The sequence below is a fragment of the Physcomitrium patens genome, chromosome 2 (genome assembly GCF_059467195.1).
Source record: "Physcomitrium patens ecotype Gransden chromosome 2, ASM5946719v1, whole genome shotgun sequence".
Lineage (NCBI taxonomy): Eukaryota > Viridiplantae > Streptophyta > Bryopsida > Funariales > Funariaceae > Physcomitrium > Physcomitrium patens.
The window spans coordinates 6,424,443-6,443,217 of NC_143411.1; the positions used below are offsets into that span (position 1 = coordinate 6,424,443).

At 32.8% G+C, this 18,775-nt stretch overlaps 1 protein-coding gene and 1 long non-coding RNA gene across 2 annotated transcripts; both read right to left on the bottom strand.

Moving 5' to 3' along the window:
* Window positions 1–2,403: 2,403 nt before the first annotated feature.
* Window positions 2,404–3,496, bottom strand: LOC149989707 (uncharacterized). Its single transcript, XR_016498522.1, has 3 exons — window positions 3,370–3,496; window positions 3,049–3,197; window positions 2,404–2,842 (listed from the first exon to the last, which is right to left on the bottom strand). It is a non-coding gene; the product is annotated as an uncharacterized LOC149989707 (long non-coding RNA).
* Window positions 3,497–5,552: 2,056 nt separating this feature from the next.
* On the bottom strand, window positions 5,553–6,937 carry LOC141046526 (uncharacterized). The gene is made up of 2 exons (XM_073540929.2): window positions 6,424–6,937; window positions 5,553–6,170 (listed from the first exon to the last, which is right to left on the bottom strand). Exon 2 carries the CDS (start codon window positions 6,135–6,137, stop codon window positions 5,895–5,897), a length of 243 nt encoding a protein of 80 aa, XP_073397030.1. The 5' UTR covers window positions 6,138–6,170; window positions 6,424–6,937; the 3' UTR covers window positions 5,553–5,894.
* Between the last annotated feature and the right edge of the window lie 11,838 nt (window positions 6,938–18,775).

Here is an 18,775-nt window from a genome sequence, read left to right on the forward strand (position 1 = left end):
TTTAAATAACTATATATAGTAATTTTTAAAAATAGTTTTGCTAGTATATTATTAAACTCTATTCTATTTATAAATTATTTGTAGATAATTATAAGGATTTTTTTTTTCTTATAAGACATATGAAAATATTATGTTTCATGAACTTGCAATTGCTGTAAAAGTGCCTCTTTATTCTTACTTCTATAGTTTCAAACTATGATACAAATCATTGCATACATGTTACTTTTGGTTTTATTTCTTCTTCTTTGTGGTCTTTCCTTTGGGTGACTTACTTTTGGATTTTCTAATGACATAGTTACCTATTGAAAGTTCAACCAATATTTTATGTAAATTCTTTTATTGATGAAGATGTAAAACATCCAAATTTTGACTAATAGTATAAAGTGGACATTAACTTTCAGAAGAAAATGGAACTCTAGGTGGTATTAGAATAAACTAGTTAGGAGTATTTACTAAGTAATATTGATGATGAAAATTACTAATTGACAAAACATCTTCTCTTTTCAATAAAATTTTCATTTGATGCTTATATCATAGATCAAATGTATTTATTATTGTCCTTCTGCAAGAAAAATTGTGTTCATCAATTTCTACTCTTGTTTGTTTATATTGCTGAACAACAAGATTAAAAGCATGTAAAAATATATGTTTCACAACGTTGGTGAAGAAACCAATATTGTATTGAAGAGAAATATGAATTTGTTCTGAACTTTCTTAAGCATTCAATTGTCTTGTTGTATTCTCAAAAAAATAAGAAAGAGAAATTTGAGCTTATCTAAGGTCTTTAGTAGAGACTTTTAAGTAGGATTTCAATGTTGAATGTTGACCCTCTACTCAAGATGTAGTAACACTTTTAAAATGAATTAGATTATTTATCCAAGTTTTAATAAATCTCTTCTTGTATAGTATTCAAGTATTCTTTAAGTACTCAATAATTTCATGAATAATAGTAAAAATGGATTTATTGCAAAGATTATTACACTCCAAATAAAAAATCTCTACAAAACATGCATTAATCACAATGGTCTAATTTGCAAGGAATGAAGACCATCCTAACTCTACTTCATTTGAAAAGTATTTTTTGCAATTTGCTAATACATTTTTTTGTATATGCCAAATAGAGAGTAATATGTTTGAAGTATAAAATATTAATTCAATGACATTTATTAATGCTAAATTTCTATCAGCATCTATGCAAATGGATCGAATTTCTCCATACACTTATTGAAGTTGGATTAATGTCCAACAATAGAAGGATTCTGGTATTTCTTGGAAAAAAACAATACCAATGATAAATGAGATATTGAAACTTGTCATTCCTACAATATGTAACATTTTTATTTTAAATCTATTTGTTTTGTATATACAATCCATGACAATAGAAAAATGGTACCTTTTTACAAGTTGAATACAATTGGAATGTGCAAAAAATAGATAAGTAATTTTATCCTTCTCATCATAATGATAAATAAAATGGTAATTAGTACCTTATAAAGTTTCTATAAGACATATAACAAGTGATTGTCTAGCAAATGTAATGCAATATAATTTTTGCTATTCATTATAAATAGTTTGAGCAATGACTTTGCTATTAGAATCATTTTCATGTAAGGCAATAACAACATTTTTTGGTGGGATGCTTGCAGGTAGAAATTATAAAGTTAGTTCTTTTTTGGCCGGTTGCAAATGTAATTTGCATATGATATAGCCTTGATTATGAACAAATGCAATAATACCTTTTCATTTCTTCTATACTCTCAAAATACCTCTTTGGTGGTACATACATATATCCCTCACTTTCCATTGCAAAATATAAAAAAATTATAAAATATACAATTTTCTCTCTTTTGTCCACTACATACAATCTGAAAAAGAATATATACTAGAATAAGATGAAGAAGTAAATTGAATACACACATACTTACAAGGCAAGTAAGATAAGAGGAATAAAGAGATATTATTATTAGCCATTGGGAACTATTGAGAACCATTCGGAACGATTAAGAACCATTAGAAACTATATCCAAAATAATGATTTTGTTTATCTAAATGTAGATTATGGTCCTAATGATGAAGAAGATTTACACTATCTATATACAAATTGTGATGATAGATGGATTGCTTTAATAAAAATTTGGGTCACTTTATCATTCTCCTATACATATTAGAAAATGTTAAATAGACCCAAGTTTATACCAAACAGACGTATCCATCCTAACCATCATGAGAAAAGAAAAATGGTCTTTAGATCCATTTCTTCACTATTGTATTGGCAATCAATAGAAACCAACCACATTCATAATAACCACTATACTTTTAATCCATGAGTGGGTCTATTTAGTGAAAGAATTGGTCTATTTAATATTTCATAGTTATAGATATAATCTATTTTCAGGTAAGGAAATCATAATTCTCTATTGCTTTGATCAAATCATCGTTTTTCGATGGTCGATTTTCTTTTGCTCCGAAGTAGTAAGACCTCATTGTCATTTATGTATGCCAGATGTATCAGCAATTCTCGCTCTTACTTGCTTTCAGACTGCAATCACTAATGCGGAAATTCACCATCTGATGATGTTCATTGTTATCGGCCACTGCACAATGCGCATCTAAAATCGGCTGTAAATGAGCAGGCTTTTCACGTCTAAGTAGTGGATTGATGTTTCACTCTCGTTTTGGAGCACGTAAGAAGAGATTCGAGGTTTACTAATCATCCAGCATGCATGGCTTGTTCGATCATTACATCTTCGGCAGGATTATTTGATTCGAACAGCTCCGACTGCTCTTAAGCATCACTGAAACAACTGAATGTTCGTTGCGACGTAGCAAATTCTATGATATCCTGTGGAAGTGTTGGAAAACGTTAGCTGCCGTGTTCATGATATTTGAAAGATAGATAGTGTAGGCTCCGTTTCGAACTGCAGCACCAAAGCAGCACTGATTTCGAAAGAATCGATCTCTCTTAGATGTGCAGGATTAATACCCAATTAGACGGACTGGAACTACGCTTAATCTGACAGATGCAATTCACATGTCTGCGAGTAATACCTCACTTCGAAACCTCCTCGAGTGTGATCTCACAACTTCTCCCAATTATCACGAAAACTTTCAGGATATCGCTTTTCAGAAAAACCGGCATTCTCTGACCAGCTGTTTGGTACTCTAAATTGAGCTTTCAGGGATTCGCGCTCCCTACTCTGCTCAAGGACAGTGTAACGGTTGTAGCAACCTTTCATAGTCATTTAAGAACGCCACTACCGAGTTACATATCACTCGAGAACAGGCCGCTGATCATCAGGGTTAAATTTTGACAACAACTACCAGTTACAACCACGATGTCAAATGTGTAAATGTTCACTGGGGTCTTACCGATGCAAGTTGAACGATAAAGTCACCAGATGAAGCTCATCCAGAGATCCTCATACTACAGATGCCAGCCCTACAGCTTCGCCCGGTACATCACAAGCAAAAACATATCATGTCAGTTAACCACGTCAGTCACATGAGAATGAGCTGCCAAAACGATAGAACTGAAGCAAACAGTCCCCTTCATCGTTATGTGAGGCAGTTGTAGAATGCGCAGAAAGGAGAAGTTTTACCAGCAGACTGTCAACCGAATCTGGTGAGCTAGGCAATAGCGACATCGCATGAAGGATAAATATAGAAATACTGCAGGTTCGTCAGATCTCGGTGGACATGAAAAAGAGAATATTATTTGGATCAATGAGCTAGTCTCCAATGACAAGGATTCTCTCCTTCAGCCCCATCACTACTTAGATAGTGCACCTTCAAAACAGTGCTACAGGGTCAGGGTCAGGGCCAAGGTGACCATGGCAGGCATTGGGAGAGATGCAAATTAAAACGGATTCTGAAGAGCCACGTACCGGCACCAATTTCGTCAAGCGTACAACCCGGGATAACGGTCGAGTTCCATGTGAGCCGCTATCTGTGGAACTAAATAATGGACAAAACAATTCAATCTCAAACTCCATGTAGAGCAGAGATCCCTAGACAGCTGGTAATAGACCAACCCAATATTACACTTCTGTCGTGGATACCAAGACAAAACAGGCCACGAGGAGTGGTACCTGGAACTGCTGTCTTAGCACATTCAAAGAAACTTTCGACATGTATGAAGCATATTGGCATAATAAAAACATTGAAATTATTAGAGACTCCGATCATAACGAGACCTCTAAAAGCATGAAGCACTCTCCTCTTTGCTCATTGAGAGACATGAAAAAAATGGAAGTCTACAACAATGAGAATTCTTCATGATTGTTCTTGCTAGCGAACTTTAGCTACTTCATCTCAAGTATTCAAAGAAAAAGATAGCCCTGCTTCTAATCTGCGACCAAGCCATTACATAGCAAGTTATTAGTCTGCGTTTGAATCAAACTGTCGAGCACCGTTTTAGTCCAACAACTCAAGTAGGGAATTTGGACTCTATGTGTACTCAAACAGACACTGGTGCTTAGAATTTGCATTCGCATACTTAGGATGGTAATTAACAAGATTGAGATATGCACAAGACATGTGAAGGTGAGAGCCCTCTGTCCATGCTTAGACGGCTAAGATTGGAAGTATCGTTGTTACAAAGTACTGTGATACAAGATGACCAACGTGTTTGGTTCATGGAAACGCGGATCGTGTAAATCTCCTCTGATTAAGTGGTGGGACCACATTTGATCTTGCAGAGATTAAGTTAGTCCAGTACCTAATTTAGGCTTCCCCACATATTACCATGCACTTTTAGAATTAAAACAAGAAACGTAAAAAGAATTGCCATTTGAATCCAGCTTTTCAAACCGACGTGATAATATCGATATAACACAGCACTTGCACAGCAGCAACAAGGGTCATTGAACAAGCCTTCTCAATCACAACATGCCTGCGCAGAACAATGGTAGCGTGCAAGCCTCCGCTTCCTAGGAGCCTTCTCAGTGGTTACGCAATTCGCAGTCCATGCTTCCCATGGCGTTTAGGGACAATCTACGAAGTAGTTTCGAGAGATTTGCGTGTACGTCCAATTCATGGATCGCTAAATTATCTTAACTGTTGTTGCCCTAACAGTTACAAGAGCGGAACACACATACAACCGTAGATTGATACCTTTTTCTTTTTTCAAAATAATAAGTCAACCCAGAGCTTAAGACGCCTCTTCTAGTATCGATGACAATGATAATGCTGAAAAGTCCGGACTAGATAGTCATTGGATAAACAGAACAGTATCGGACAAAAAGAGCTCATTTTCCACAGTCAACCTCTTAACTTTTTCGACTATATTAGATAAATTATGACAGCCGATCCTTCGAGGGATCCTTAAGGAAATGATAATTCTACTTCAATACCTTGAGACTACGACTATGTGCAATAGTTCTCTACAAAATTCAGATGATAAACATTCTTCGCTGCATTACTGATTCCGTTCCACGGATTGAGCTCCAGTAACATCAGATAACAATTGCGGCATTGGAGGCGACTCACATCAATGTAGTATGAAGATTTCGTTACCCATCATTCTCATGCACTCAAATCTGAGAAAATTTGACTATCTGGAATGGGATATGAGAATTTCTTCGTATTGATAAGACACTATAATTATCGAACAAAAAATTGGGTCCAATGAGACCGCATCCCTCATAAGAATGACCTACATTATAATCAAAACAACGCAGACCCAGCGTCCGAATTCGGATGCTGATCTGTGGATTCAAACCGCTTTACAGCATCTTTGCTATGAACCCCAGAATGAACCCCGGCATCAATACATAACTAGTCCATGCCAGAAAGACATTCACATCTAGAGATTCTACATTAACCTGGTGCAGGAGTGACGGTAGGTAATACCTTCATGCTTCTCGGGCCGCGAAGCTGATGCTGTACAAGACTGATCAACACTGGCCATATCGGACAACTAAGTATTTATTCTTGATCCAGCGACAGCTACTCCTTACGGTATCCTTCACTTTCCCCTCCAACGTGAACACTTTGTACTTGGCAACACGCTTCTTGCGCTTGATCTCGGGATCTGTTGTGGCCCACGCATTCGATCTGGGCATCTTGCTCTTGCTATTCGAGAAGTCGGAGTAGGTGTTGTTGTTGGCGAAGTCGTCGTAGCGACGATCCAGTACCATATCCCCTCGTCTTCAACCTCGCCCCTCCCTCTTCTACACAACGACAAACCACCACGCCAACCCAAGATCTTACTCCAAGCTGTTAACCCAATCACGACCTCTCGATCCACAAACTCATGCTACAACACCACCCTTCGCATTCCTCCAAACGCGCGCTGCTCCACATGCCCTACTCTGCACCACCACCAACTCGCAATCCAAGAACCTCTCGGACTAATCTTCGCCACAACTTGTCATAAAAATTAGGGTTCCAAACAACCAGACGACGGTAGCGACAAAGCTTGACCTGCGATGCAGACGGGCAGCCGCGACTCCACTGCACCTGCATGCATTGCAAGGAGGAGCGGTGGTGGCGAAACTGGCAAGCACACTCCCACTTCCGCTTTCTGGCTATACTAAATCGCCGGCAGCGAAGCGATGCGCGAGCCAGGGGCACATTGTGGTCCCGTAAGCGTCGGGGTAAAAAAGCAAGAGACCAGCCCAGAATAAGCCTCAAAGCCTGGCTCGGGGCGTTCACTGATTTAGCACTTCTTCCACCTACCGCAGCAACTTTGGTTGGCCTAGGGCCACTTGCAAGAGGAAGATTCTAGCGCCATAACAACTTCTTCATCGCCCAGCCCCAGGAACGAATCCTGAGTCACTGCTGCACCATCCGCAGTAGAACATCATCCGTTACCTATGCCCCGATCCCGCAGCTTGAGCAACATGGATCCTCGTAGTGGCGAAAGTGGGATTCATGGATCGGGGGCACACCAGCCGAGGTCAAAATCAGGAGGAAAAAGCAACACCGCGAACACATGTGCTAAACCAGGTTTGCTTCTCGAGGTTGTCACGAGCTGTAAGAAAAAACCATGCGATGGATAGAGAGGATAACCGAGATCCACAACACCCAGTTAGTGAGTCCCTGTTTTTCCCCGTTTTTTCCCCGTTTTTTCCCTCTTTTTACAGGAAATTTGAGAAGCACGTGTCCCGCATATGTTCTCGGACGGAAACTCGAACGTGTTTCAAAGGAGCCGCTGCGCACTCAACGCCAGCGTTGCGTCGGAGGAAAAGTGGCACAAAAGGACTTTTGCTCTTGTAATCCTCGGCTTTGGGTCCTTCCTGGAAGGACAAATGATGTCGGGCGCTACTTTGCTGACATGGCACAAATAATTGTGGGTTTTTTTCGTAAATTTGTCTAATCTGGTTTTCAGGTGCAACGTGTATTTTAGGACATTTTGCATACTTGGATGTTTTTGTGAAGTCATTTTGTTGCACAAAAGTATTCATTTTAACTACCCTAAGAGAGAGCTAGGAGAGATTTGTATATTTTAACCTAAGGTGGGATAAGCAGAACATCAAGTTTTTCTACTGAAATCCAAATTTACAAAGGATTCTTGTTGCAAGGATTAATTTAATTGTTTTTTTTTTTTTTCTAATATTTTTTGTATTCAACTTGTGATAACTTCTATAAAAATTACAATAAATAGATATACTTTGGAAAAAATATAAAACAATTGCCAAAATGTATTTGTTGAAAGCACAAAATTATTCATTTTTTATTTTTTCATGTTAAAATCTATTAGCATTTTTAATGAAAATATTCTCAATATGTATTAAATTATATTTTTATCTTTTTACTTCTTTATTTTTTTTTGTAGTTGATAAGATTAAAACCTACCTTAATATTTAATGGCAATGTCAAATTCAAATAGGAAATTTCTTACTAACATGTATTTATTATAATATTATTTATTCAAAATCATGGCTCAATATATATACATGAGAATGTTAAATCGATCCAAAATTTTACTAAATCAATCCATCCATCATAACCATCATGAAAAAAAAAAAAAAAAAAAAAAAAAAAATGAAATCTACATTCATTTTTCTACAATTGGATATGCAATCAACGAAAACCAATAACATTTATCATGATTACCATTTTTTTTTTTTTTTATCATGATTACAATCATGGTTGCCACTTAATCTATATATTAAAAATGCTCAATGAAAATAAATAGTGGTTTTCAATAGTTGTATAGATGGATCTTTATTTTCATCAAAAAAGTTTACCTTCTCTAAAGTTTATAGGTTGTTTCATAAAATTCATAGGTCATTTTACAAAACATTATATTGCAAAGCGGGAACCTTCATGCATTCATTTGGTCTCTATTTTTATCAAAAAAGTTTAGATTCTACAGAAATGAAATGTGGCTCTCATTTATTGCATGTACCTCCCTTTATTTTCATCAAAAAACTCAAGGTTGTCAAGAGTTAACATAATATTTTACCATTGATCATAGGAAGTTCACAAGGCGTTTTATGTTGTTAAGAGTGTAAAATTCACTTCTTAACCTAATTACAAGACAACCTCAATTAAAAGTTGTTTGTAATAGGTGATGTGAAGTGAAAGTAGTAAGAACAAGAACAAAAGAAGCAAAACACAAAATGAGTGGAACAAGTGCAATTAAGCAATTGTACACTACAAAATTAATCATAGTCTGTTCATTGAATTTTCACTCAATAAAAAATAAAATTAAAAAAATATATTTTTAGAAATTTGATCTTTTTTATCTTTCTAATGGTATAAAAAAACATAAAAATCTAAGTTACTATGAGTAGGTTATGAAGGTTTGAAAAATAACAAATAAATAAATGAAAAGTTAAATAAATAATATCTACCTCATGGATAACTTGCTTAAGAGATCAAGAGTTCAAGCCTCACCAAGGCTAAGAAGTAGTATATATAGGTTGCTAAGAGAGGCTACAAGGCCTTAGTCTTATCTTCCTAACTACCTTCGAGGTGCTACAACCCATATAGGACTTGTGCACTTTCCTTCTTACAAGGACTACAGTAGTTGCTAGTCCTCCTACTTTCTACTAGTAAAACCAATAATTTTTTATTTTTGACTTCTCCATTGTCTTTAAAAACATCCAATTAGCCTAAGACCTATGTGTGGCCTTCAAATCTTACTCCTTTTCTTCATAATGGCTTCCAAAGTGATAAAATTCATTTTTATCAAAGTCTTGAAAATTATTCTAAAAATTCCTAAAAAATTCTAAATAAATTCTAAAAATTCTTGTAATATTTTTATAGTATTAAAATTAATTTGAAGCTACACTTTCTAGCCTTGATGATTTTTTATAGAAATAAAATTAATTTAAATATACTATAAATTCTACTTTCTTTATAAATAACTAAAAAGACATGAGATTCTTTCTCATCCTTCTTCTAACTACTAACTAATATTTATAGTTTTTTCATAATTAATAAATATAGATAAAAGGTCAATATAGATATTAATCTTAATAACTAATATTCTCTACTCAACAATAAGTAAAAATCCTAAACAAACTACAATAATTACCTCTAAGACTTACTAAGATTCTATTTCTTCTCCATTAATACTATTTATCTTCATTTAATATTGAATCAAGACTAGACTATCTCAAAAATTCAAGATCCTTCTAATCTATAGCAACATAAAGCCTCATCATAGAATAAAACTAAACGGAATTAAAGAGATTATGATATGCAATGCAGAACTGAGCCAACACAAACAAAACAAAACAGATCTAAACAAAAAGATGCAGAACCAAACTTTACTAAGAGGAAGGTCCGAAGCTATAATTTACCAAATATCCTAAAAGGCCTTGGCTAGTCTTATTTATTTCTTGTCCTACAATCCTAAACTTTCTAGAATGTAAATCCCACCTAGATAACCGCCTTAAACTTCTTTTTCTAGAAGGTTTTATAGTAGGCTCCATTTAAATAACGATCTTAGGCCTTTTTTAGAAAATTCTGTGATAGATCCCACCTAATCCATTAATCTAATTTCAATTCTAAAAACTTCTATAGTTCTAATTATTTATATAATTATCTTATCTATACCTTGTTAGAATTAATCCCCCTTTACTAGTGTAGAACATCCTTGTTTTTCTCTCAATGGTATCTTCAAATTGTCTCTTGAAAATAGGTGAGGTTTTGTAGAAGTTACCATGCTACATTGTGAATGGGATAACCTTTCCAAAGAACTTTGTACTAAAGTTGTGGATGCCTATTGCCACAACAAAGGTAGCAATGCTCCAAAATGTTGTCCTCTTCATATTCTTATTGGTCATTAACTACAACTAGTGGTGGTGGTAGTTGATATCGATCTCAATAGCCCTTTGGCTTGATATAAAATTCCTATAATTACAAAATATAGAAGACTAGATAGACTCGAATATGTGGTAGAAGTTCAAGACGATATGCGACATTAGAAATCTTTGTAGAAATGCAGAAAGGTCCAAGCCACCGAGGTATTAGTTTGTGGATTTGGATTGATGTAGCAAGTCATAAGTTGGTATTAGAGAGTAATATCTCAGCACCTTCTTAGAAGATCTTATGTTTTTGATGGTTATCTACATACTACTTTTATCAATTTTGTACAATAAAGAAGTAGTGCCATACTACTTGTAAGGCCGTTGTAAGCCGTTATATAAATTCTTTCAATGTTGGATTATTGGTGTTGATGGGATGATCGAGAGTTGCTAGTATAATGAAATATTGAGCAATATTAAGAAAAAATGGTGAATGATTGGTACTTTCTTGAATACTATTGTTGTAAATAAACTCTAAGGCTGTCAAATATTCATCCCAATTATTATGATGAATCACCACAAATACATGCATCATATCTTCCAAGGTTTGATTTACATGCTCTGTTTGTCTATTTGTTTGGAAATAGAGGGCTGTAGACATGGCAAGTCATGTATCTATTAGTTTGAATATAGCTTGTCAAAAACTTCTCTTGAAGCATGGATCTCAATATAAAATGATGACAGTAGGTAATCCATGGTGATGAAAGACAACATCAAAGAAGACTTGTGTAAACATTAAGACATCAATATCCAATTGCATTACAACCAAGTAAAGTTTCTTTAAGAATCAATTCACAAAGATGGCAACTATAGTATAATTATGAGGTATTTGCAAAAAATATATAATGAGATCCATAGTCACCTGCTTTCAACATGTCATAGGTAGCAAAATAGGCTACAATAAACTAGGAGATGTTGAATTGCATGCTTTGTTATGTTAACATGACTCGCAGGAGTGTACAAAGACTTGAAGATCACAATCCAAATATGCTCAAAACCATGTCCTTGAGATCCGTTCTAGGATCTTCTCTTGTTTCAAATATCTATATATTGGAATGTAATGTCTCTCTTGAAATATGTCCATTTAGAGTTTAACATTGTCACATATATAAATTTACTTCTTAAAATAGAGCAAGCTATCATTAAGAATGTAATTCTGATATTATATATTACCTATCTTTAACCGATCGCTAATCATTTTAAAATAAGTATTTTGTTGCATAGCTTCTTTTTATTTTGCCTCTTTGATTAGATCTAAAATGGTATTATTAATGGTAGTGATTTCTGCCTTATTTTTTGATTTGTCCTTCAAGTCTAGTCTCCATGATAAATTATTTGGCATAGTATGTTGTCGTCCTTACTTGTATTGAAGTTGCATATCAAAAAGGTGCAACTGTTCTTCCTAACGATGATGTTGCAATTTCATATTTTCTAAATGCAAATCGTGTAGCAAGCGCCAATGGTCAATCTGAACAACCACTAGCTTTTCTAATAGATATTGTCGCTACAACTTTGTCGCATGTACAATTGTTAATTATTCCTGATTACGTGTAGAGTAATTATGCATTGCCCTTCTAAGCTTGAGTGATTCATACGCTATAGGTTGAAGGTCCCTACTAAAGTCTTGTTGAAGGACCACTCCAATAGCAAAGTCAAAAGTATCAATGTCAAGTATACAATAGAGATTAAGATCATACGGTTGCAATATTGGAGTTACAATGAGTATCTCCTTCAACTTATCAAAGGCATTTTGCTGCTCTAGTTTCCATTCAAATGAGGCACTTTTTTTTAATAGATTTATCAATGACGTAGTAATATGACTAAATTGCTGAATAAAATATTGATAGTATCTAACAAGGCCTAAAAATAAGCATACTTCACAAGCATCCTTGGAGGTTGGTCAATCATCTACTGCTTTCATCTTATCTTACTCCATATGCATGCTTTTGAAGGATACGACATGCCCCAAAAAAGTGACTTCTGACTTCCAAAGTTCACATTTTGATTGCTAGCAGTAGAAGCAACTAATTTGTAGCTGGCGCAACACCTCTTATAGGCGTTATTCATGCTCTTTAAGAATTTTATTATATATAAAGATATCATCAATAAAGATGACTACATACTTATCTAAAAGGTCTCAAAATAATCTGTTCATATGACCTATAAAAGAGACCAGAGTATTGGTGATGCCAAAGAATAAAACCAACTATTCAAAATATCCATAGCACATATAAAATGCCATCTTTTTTATATCCTCTCTTGTAATAGGTGTTTGTCAATAGTTGCTTCAAAGATCCAATTTACTAAGATGGTCACAACTTAAAATTAGTCAAGAAGATCATCCATGCATGGTAGTGGATATACATTTTTAACAATGTGCTTATTGAGACTTTGATAGTCAATACAAATATGAAGTCTACTATCTATCTTAAATATAAAGAGTATAGATGCTCCACATGGTGATGTACTTTTTCAAATGAGGCCTTTCTCTAGGAGCTCATCCAATGTCTTCCATAGCTCTTCAAGTTCTTTTGGTGCTATGCAATGAATTAATCGACTTACTGATTTGACTCTAAGCAATAGTTCTATTTGAAAGAAGGCACCTTAAACAGGAGATATGCCACGAGATAGGTCGGTTGGAAAGACATCATGATATTTATGTATGAATTGCTTTGCTTGTTCTATTCTTTTGGCTATCTTTTCGACCATTGACATAAGATTTGAAACCACCATATATACCAATTGTTCATGCTGTAGTTGCTTCTTCATAAAGATCGTCACTATAAATAAGTCTTTGATTGCAGATTGTCTTTTTTCTTCACTTGATGTGGAGGTACAAAGAATCACCTTGCGTCTTCCATCTTTAAAAGAAATAGTCTTTGTTATCTAATTAACTTGCTTATTTTTCATCTTCAGCCATGGAATACCAAAGATAATATCATACATTAGCTTTTTCATCCTAAATCACTTTCTTAAGACATAGCTGTCTATCAATCTTAAGGTTTTTTTTTTCACACATCTCACTCAATATGTTTTTTCAATCATCTACAAGGTATATACTTCCTCCTTTAATTTTCTTGGTTTTAATTCTACGTCGATTGACAATTTTAATTGACATGTAATTTTTTGTAGAGCCACAATCTACAAGCATTCGACATGTTGTTCTTTTAATAGTTATATTAGATGTATTAGTCAACTCTTTTTATAGTTGTTTGAGGCTATGCTATTTGTCTTTGAAAATAATAACTACTTTTAATATTGCCCTTAGTACCTTTATTAGAGATCTTTGTTTTCTTGCTTTGACTTATTATCAACTTGATGAGTTTTGAGATTGTAAACTCATCTTGTCTTCCTGATACTTGTACTGTGATATTTTAGATAACCTCCGATTTGATAGCCTTGCTCCCAACAATAGAATCACAATCTCTTTTGTACCAACATTTGTCATCTTTGTAGTCTCAATGATCCTTGTAGTTCATCAATCTCTATTGGCATTGATTATTGTGCCATAGTATTAGACAATGGCATAAGACTTTGTACTATAGGTCGTATTCCATGTTTTCTAAAATCTATAGTATCGACCCTCTTTGTAATTCAAATTGCCTCTTTGAATATTTGTGGATCTCTTAGCTCTATCTATCGCTAGACCTTAGGTTTCAAACCTCATAGGAATTGATCCATCATCTTTGCCTCTAAAACATTGCCAATTTGGAGACATAGGGACTTGAATCGGAAGACATAATCTTACACCAACCTAGCTTGTGTAAGATTTGTTAATTGATTGTGTGCTATCTTCTCTACATTAATGGGTCGAAATTGATTTTTAAACTCGGTCTAAAACTCCTTCTAGTCAAAAAATCCACCTTAAGCTCCATAGCTTTGAACTCGATGTCACCACCAAATGACTGCCGCATCTTTTAAATAGCTTGTTGCATATATAATTCCTTCAATGGTATTTATCTAGATAGTTAGAGGTATTGTCACATGTTAAAGAGCCATTGACATACATCTTCTTGTATTGAAGTGCTAGAATATATATTAGGCTTACTCAATTTCAATCTAGCAGATGTCGACTTTCTTATCCTTGAAGCTTCTATTTTTCCTTGTAAAATAGCTATCTGGCCTAAGATGTGTTGTATTTGAGCTTCCATCTAAGATTGCTCTACCATATTTTCCATACTATAATTTCTTTAGTAGACTCCGCTATTGTAATATCTTTTTACTTTTCAATTGATTTTTTAAGAGTAGCCCATGGTAGCCTCAACATAATACTCAGTGTGACCATAACAACTGACCTTATACTAGATGATGACTATTGACATGCTACCAAAAATAAATAGTCTAACACTTGTTGTGATACCAATAAAATAAGACTAAACTATTCCAAAAAACCAAGATCCTTCTAATCCATAGCAACATAAAGCCTCACCATAGAATAGGTCAAAATATACCAAAAAAAATTTGAATGTAATTAAACAAAATAAGACATGAAAGGCAAAACTAAGCAAACAAAAATAGAATAGAATAGAACAAATTTGAATAGAAAGATGAAGAACCAAACTTTATTAAAAGAAAAGGATATAAAGCCATATTTAACCAAATGTTCCAAAAGGCCCTTGCCAATCCTATTTATACCTTGTCCTACTACCTTAGGCTCTCTAGAATGTTCTTAGGTGGTGGATCCTACCTAGATAACTATCTTAAATTTCTTTTTTAGAAGGTTTTTTAGAAGGCCTTAGTTAGATAACCATCCTAAGTCTTTTTTAGAAGGTTCTATGGTAGGCTCCATCTAAATAACCATCCTAAATTATTTTTAGAATGTTTCATGGTGGATCCTATTTGATCCACTAATCTAATCCCAATTCTAAAAACTTCCATGATTCTAACTATTTATATAATTATCTTATCTACATCTTATTACAAACATCCTCTAAGTACATCTTCTTGTAACAATTATAATTTTAGCACTCTACATGCATTCTTTTGTCCTAAAATAATTAGTGAATCAATTTGATGATTCATAGTTGTCTTGAATTTTTGGTGATATCATCAAAGTAATAGAAAGGATATTAAATATGAGAATGACAATATCCACTCTGCATAATTAACTTTATAATTTTCCATTATTTTCTATGTTCAAGGATTCATTGCTGTCATTATTATTATTTTATATATTTTTTTACTAAGTGATTGCATATTTTTTTATTTTTTCTTTCTTCATGGCAAAAATAGTAATAAAGAAGAGACAGTGAAAGTTGTAAATGCTAGCAAGAGAAGTACTCCCAAAACCAATAGTGATTCTAGGAGATGAGATTTTTATCTTTCTTGATGTGATTTCACTTCAATTGCCATCTCTTTTTATTTGTGATTATATGTATTTATTTTCAATTTTATTAAGTAAGTCAAAAGATTTTTATTCAACTTTTTAATTTTAGTTCAATTTTTCTAAAAAAGATAATGAAAGAAAGTTTTCTACTGAAAAAAAACCAACTAAGGACAAATTAAAAAATAAAAATATCAAAATCTCCAAAGTTGCTTAAAAAGGCACCATTCAAAAATTCAAAAGTTGAGAAGCAAGAAGCTTTTGAATTTCATTCATTGAAGAAGAAAAATGCTATTAAGCAATCTACTATTGAAGAAATGAACTTCAAAGAACTAAAATGTCAATATACTCTTGTGTTACTTAAAAAGTCTAAAAAATTACTCAAAGATAATATAGTATTAAATTAAAATTAACAATTAGAAAGGCATTGATAAGAGTGAAGAAGGCTTCACTCTTGCTTCTATATATACTCTTAACTAGGTACTATATAGCAATATCCTATAGGACCTACAAAACTTGTTGACTTTGCAAGATATGTATTTTAACTTGCAAGGCAAGTTTTTTATGTATATGCCACATAGTTAACTTTTTTTGCAAGCTATCAATATAAGGTTAATTTTTTGACTAAGTTTCTAACTTACTAATCAACTACAAATACATATAAAGTCAAAACAACATCTATGAAGCTTCTAGGAAGTTTTTTTTTTAAAAAATATTATGAAATAAATCTATTTATATTTATTTCTACTTAATCATATAGACAAAATATGAGACTAAATATGTAAGTCCATTATATTACTTCCTCTTCTAAAGACAAGTTCCATGATAAGCAATCATCATATGTTGAGAGAATCGAAGATGTAGTAAATTGTGTTTATTACATATTCTTATTTTTGTTCTTTTTGAAGATAGTTAATAAGTCTTTTTAGCCATAGAAAGTATTCTATACTAGAGTGGAAAGACCACCATATTATTTAATTATATTTGAGGCCTTTGTAACTCCTTTCAAATAAAACATTTAAAATATTGTTAAGAGTTGTTCCTACCTCTAATAAAATCACCAAGCATTAAGAGTTTCTTCCAAGGTTGTCATATCAAATACATTGTATTTCATCATATATTTGAAGAAAGACATGTTATTTTTAAAGATTTTCATCTCAATCATGTCATCTTAAAGATTGTGACAATCACAATGTCTTGTTCAATGTTGTAATAGTTGTTGTCTTGTTTGAGAATACACCAAGCACCTTACTATAGAAGGTGAAGTTGTGTTTTATAAATATCTAAGAAACCCTAATAGGTTTCACCCATATAAAAAGAATGCAATTCAAATTTAATTCAAAAGAGCTTAAAGTTAATACAAAGTACTCAAAAATATTCTTTTTAGTAATTTCAATTATATATAAATTCTAATTTTTTTATTACTTTCATATTTAGGTAATTTTGATTTTTCTTTGTAAATTCTAATCTTAGTCAATAAGTTTTGGTGAACTATAACCTATAATTTGACTGTCCATTTGATGCAAATTTTTTCATATAAATACTACTATAAGCCTTTTATATATTCAAAAAAATTCAATCCAATTCAATTTACAAATTGTGAAAAAAAGCCCAAAAATTGTACTAATACAACTTGGCTACCAACTTGAAAGTTAATGTAGATATTCAAGTAGCAATCTCTCTTTTTCTAACAATTAATTTCAATTCAAAATCAATGTATACCTTGATCTTATAGTCTTCTATAACCATGCTAAATTTCACCTTGACTCAACTAGTAAATCTTTACATATCATAGAAATCCTATCCAACTCTAAACTACCAATTTCTATTACTTTCTTATACCAAAACCTAAATATCTTTCAATTATACTATTAAATTAATATAAAATTTTATATAATCTCAGGACACTCAATCAACCAAGCACTACCAAATTTTGAACTATAGATGTGACACCAATTACATGAACTAGCTGAGAGTGCTAGTTTTAATTATATTGCATAAATTCCAAATCATTGATATATATCTTGATTTTGAATAGCAATTGCAAAGTCATTCCAAATCTTCTAAAAAAAAGCCTTATACTTTTAAAATTAACTTAAAGCTAGTTCACCAATTTTAATTGTTGATCTTCAAATTCTTCCCTATTTTGTCCTAAGCAATTGTTTTAGTGGCTAGAAGTCTAATTTTGACCTTGTCCCTCAAATGGTCAACTCTTGAATATCAAACTAATCTATCCTAGGGATTTTTTAGTCCAATCTTATCCTCAATTTAATTTTAGTACCAACCATGCTAATTATTTATCTCTTTTAATGTGATTTTATCAATTTATGGCCTTTTTAAGCAATAAAAAAATTTCTACAACCTAGAAGATAAAATTATTAATCAACCTATAATCTAGTAGTTATTAAGACAAGAAAATAAATTAAGAGGCTTTTATAAAAGCCATGTTTAAATATCTTGAATTATTATTGAATCAAGATGATTGAATATTAATTAAAAATTTATTTTTTATTATATTTTTATCATATAGTTGCATTATAATATGACACTAGTAAGTTAGCAAGTGATAGCTCTTGAGTTGAATCTACTAGTTGTTGATTCTCTATCTTCTTAACTTCACAAATACATAGAAGTTACAAATAAGGATAGAAGATAGAATGATATCTTTCTTGAATCTTGTTTTTTTTATAGCAAAGATTTGCTATTCTTCATCTTGATTTTGATGGATGTTGTTGATAAAAAGCTCCAATCTTCTTTGTTGCATTTTTAAGATTCTTTGCTAGCTCCTATATATTTTCACTTATATCATATTCGTACTAATAAACAAGATATTTCAATCTATTTTAGCACCACTGTAAATCTAAGACTTCTTTGAACTCAAACTCTTGATTATTATTCACTTGTATAAGAAGAGGTGGATTTATCTTCTTCTCAAAATATTCATTGTCTTATATGGCTTAAAACGAGACATGTAAAATATAAGATAGATCTTTATAGACTCCAGTAGATATAATCAATAAGCAATATGATTGATTTATTTACAAATAATAAAAAATCCAAGCTTCCAATAATCCAACTTGTAATAAAGACAAGTAAGCTTGATATTGCAATAAGATAGACATACCTTGTCACTTATAGTGAACTGTGGTTGTTCCTTGCAATAGACATTTCTATTAATCTTTTATTATTC

Excerpts from the sequence above, each read along its gene's own strand:
- LOC141046526 (XM_073540929.2), bottom strand. The coding sequence starts at position 6,137 with ATGGTACTGGATCGTCGCTACGACGACTTCGCCAACAACAACACCTAC.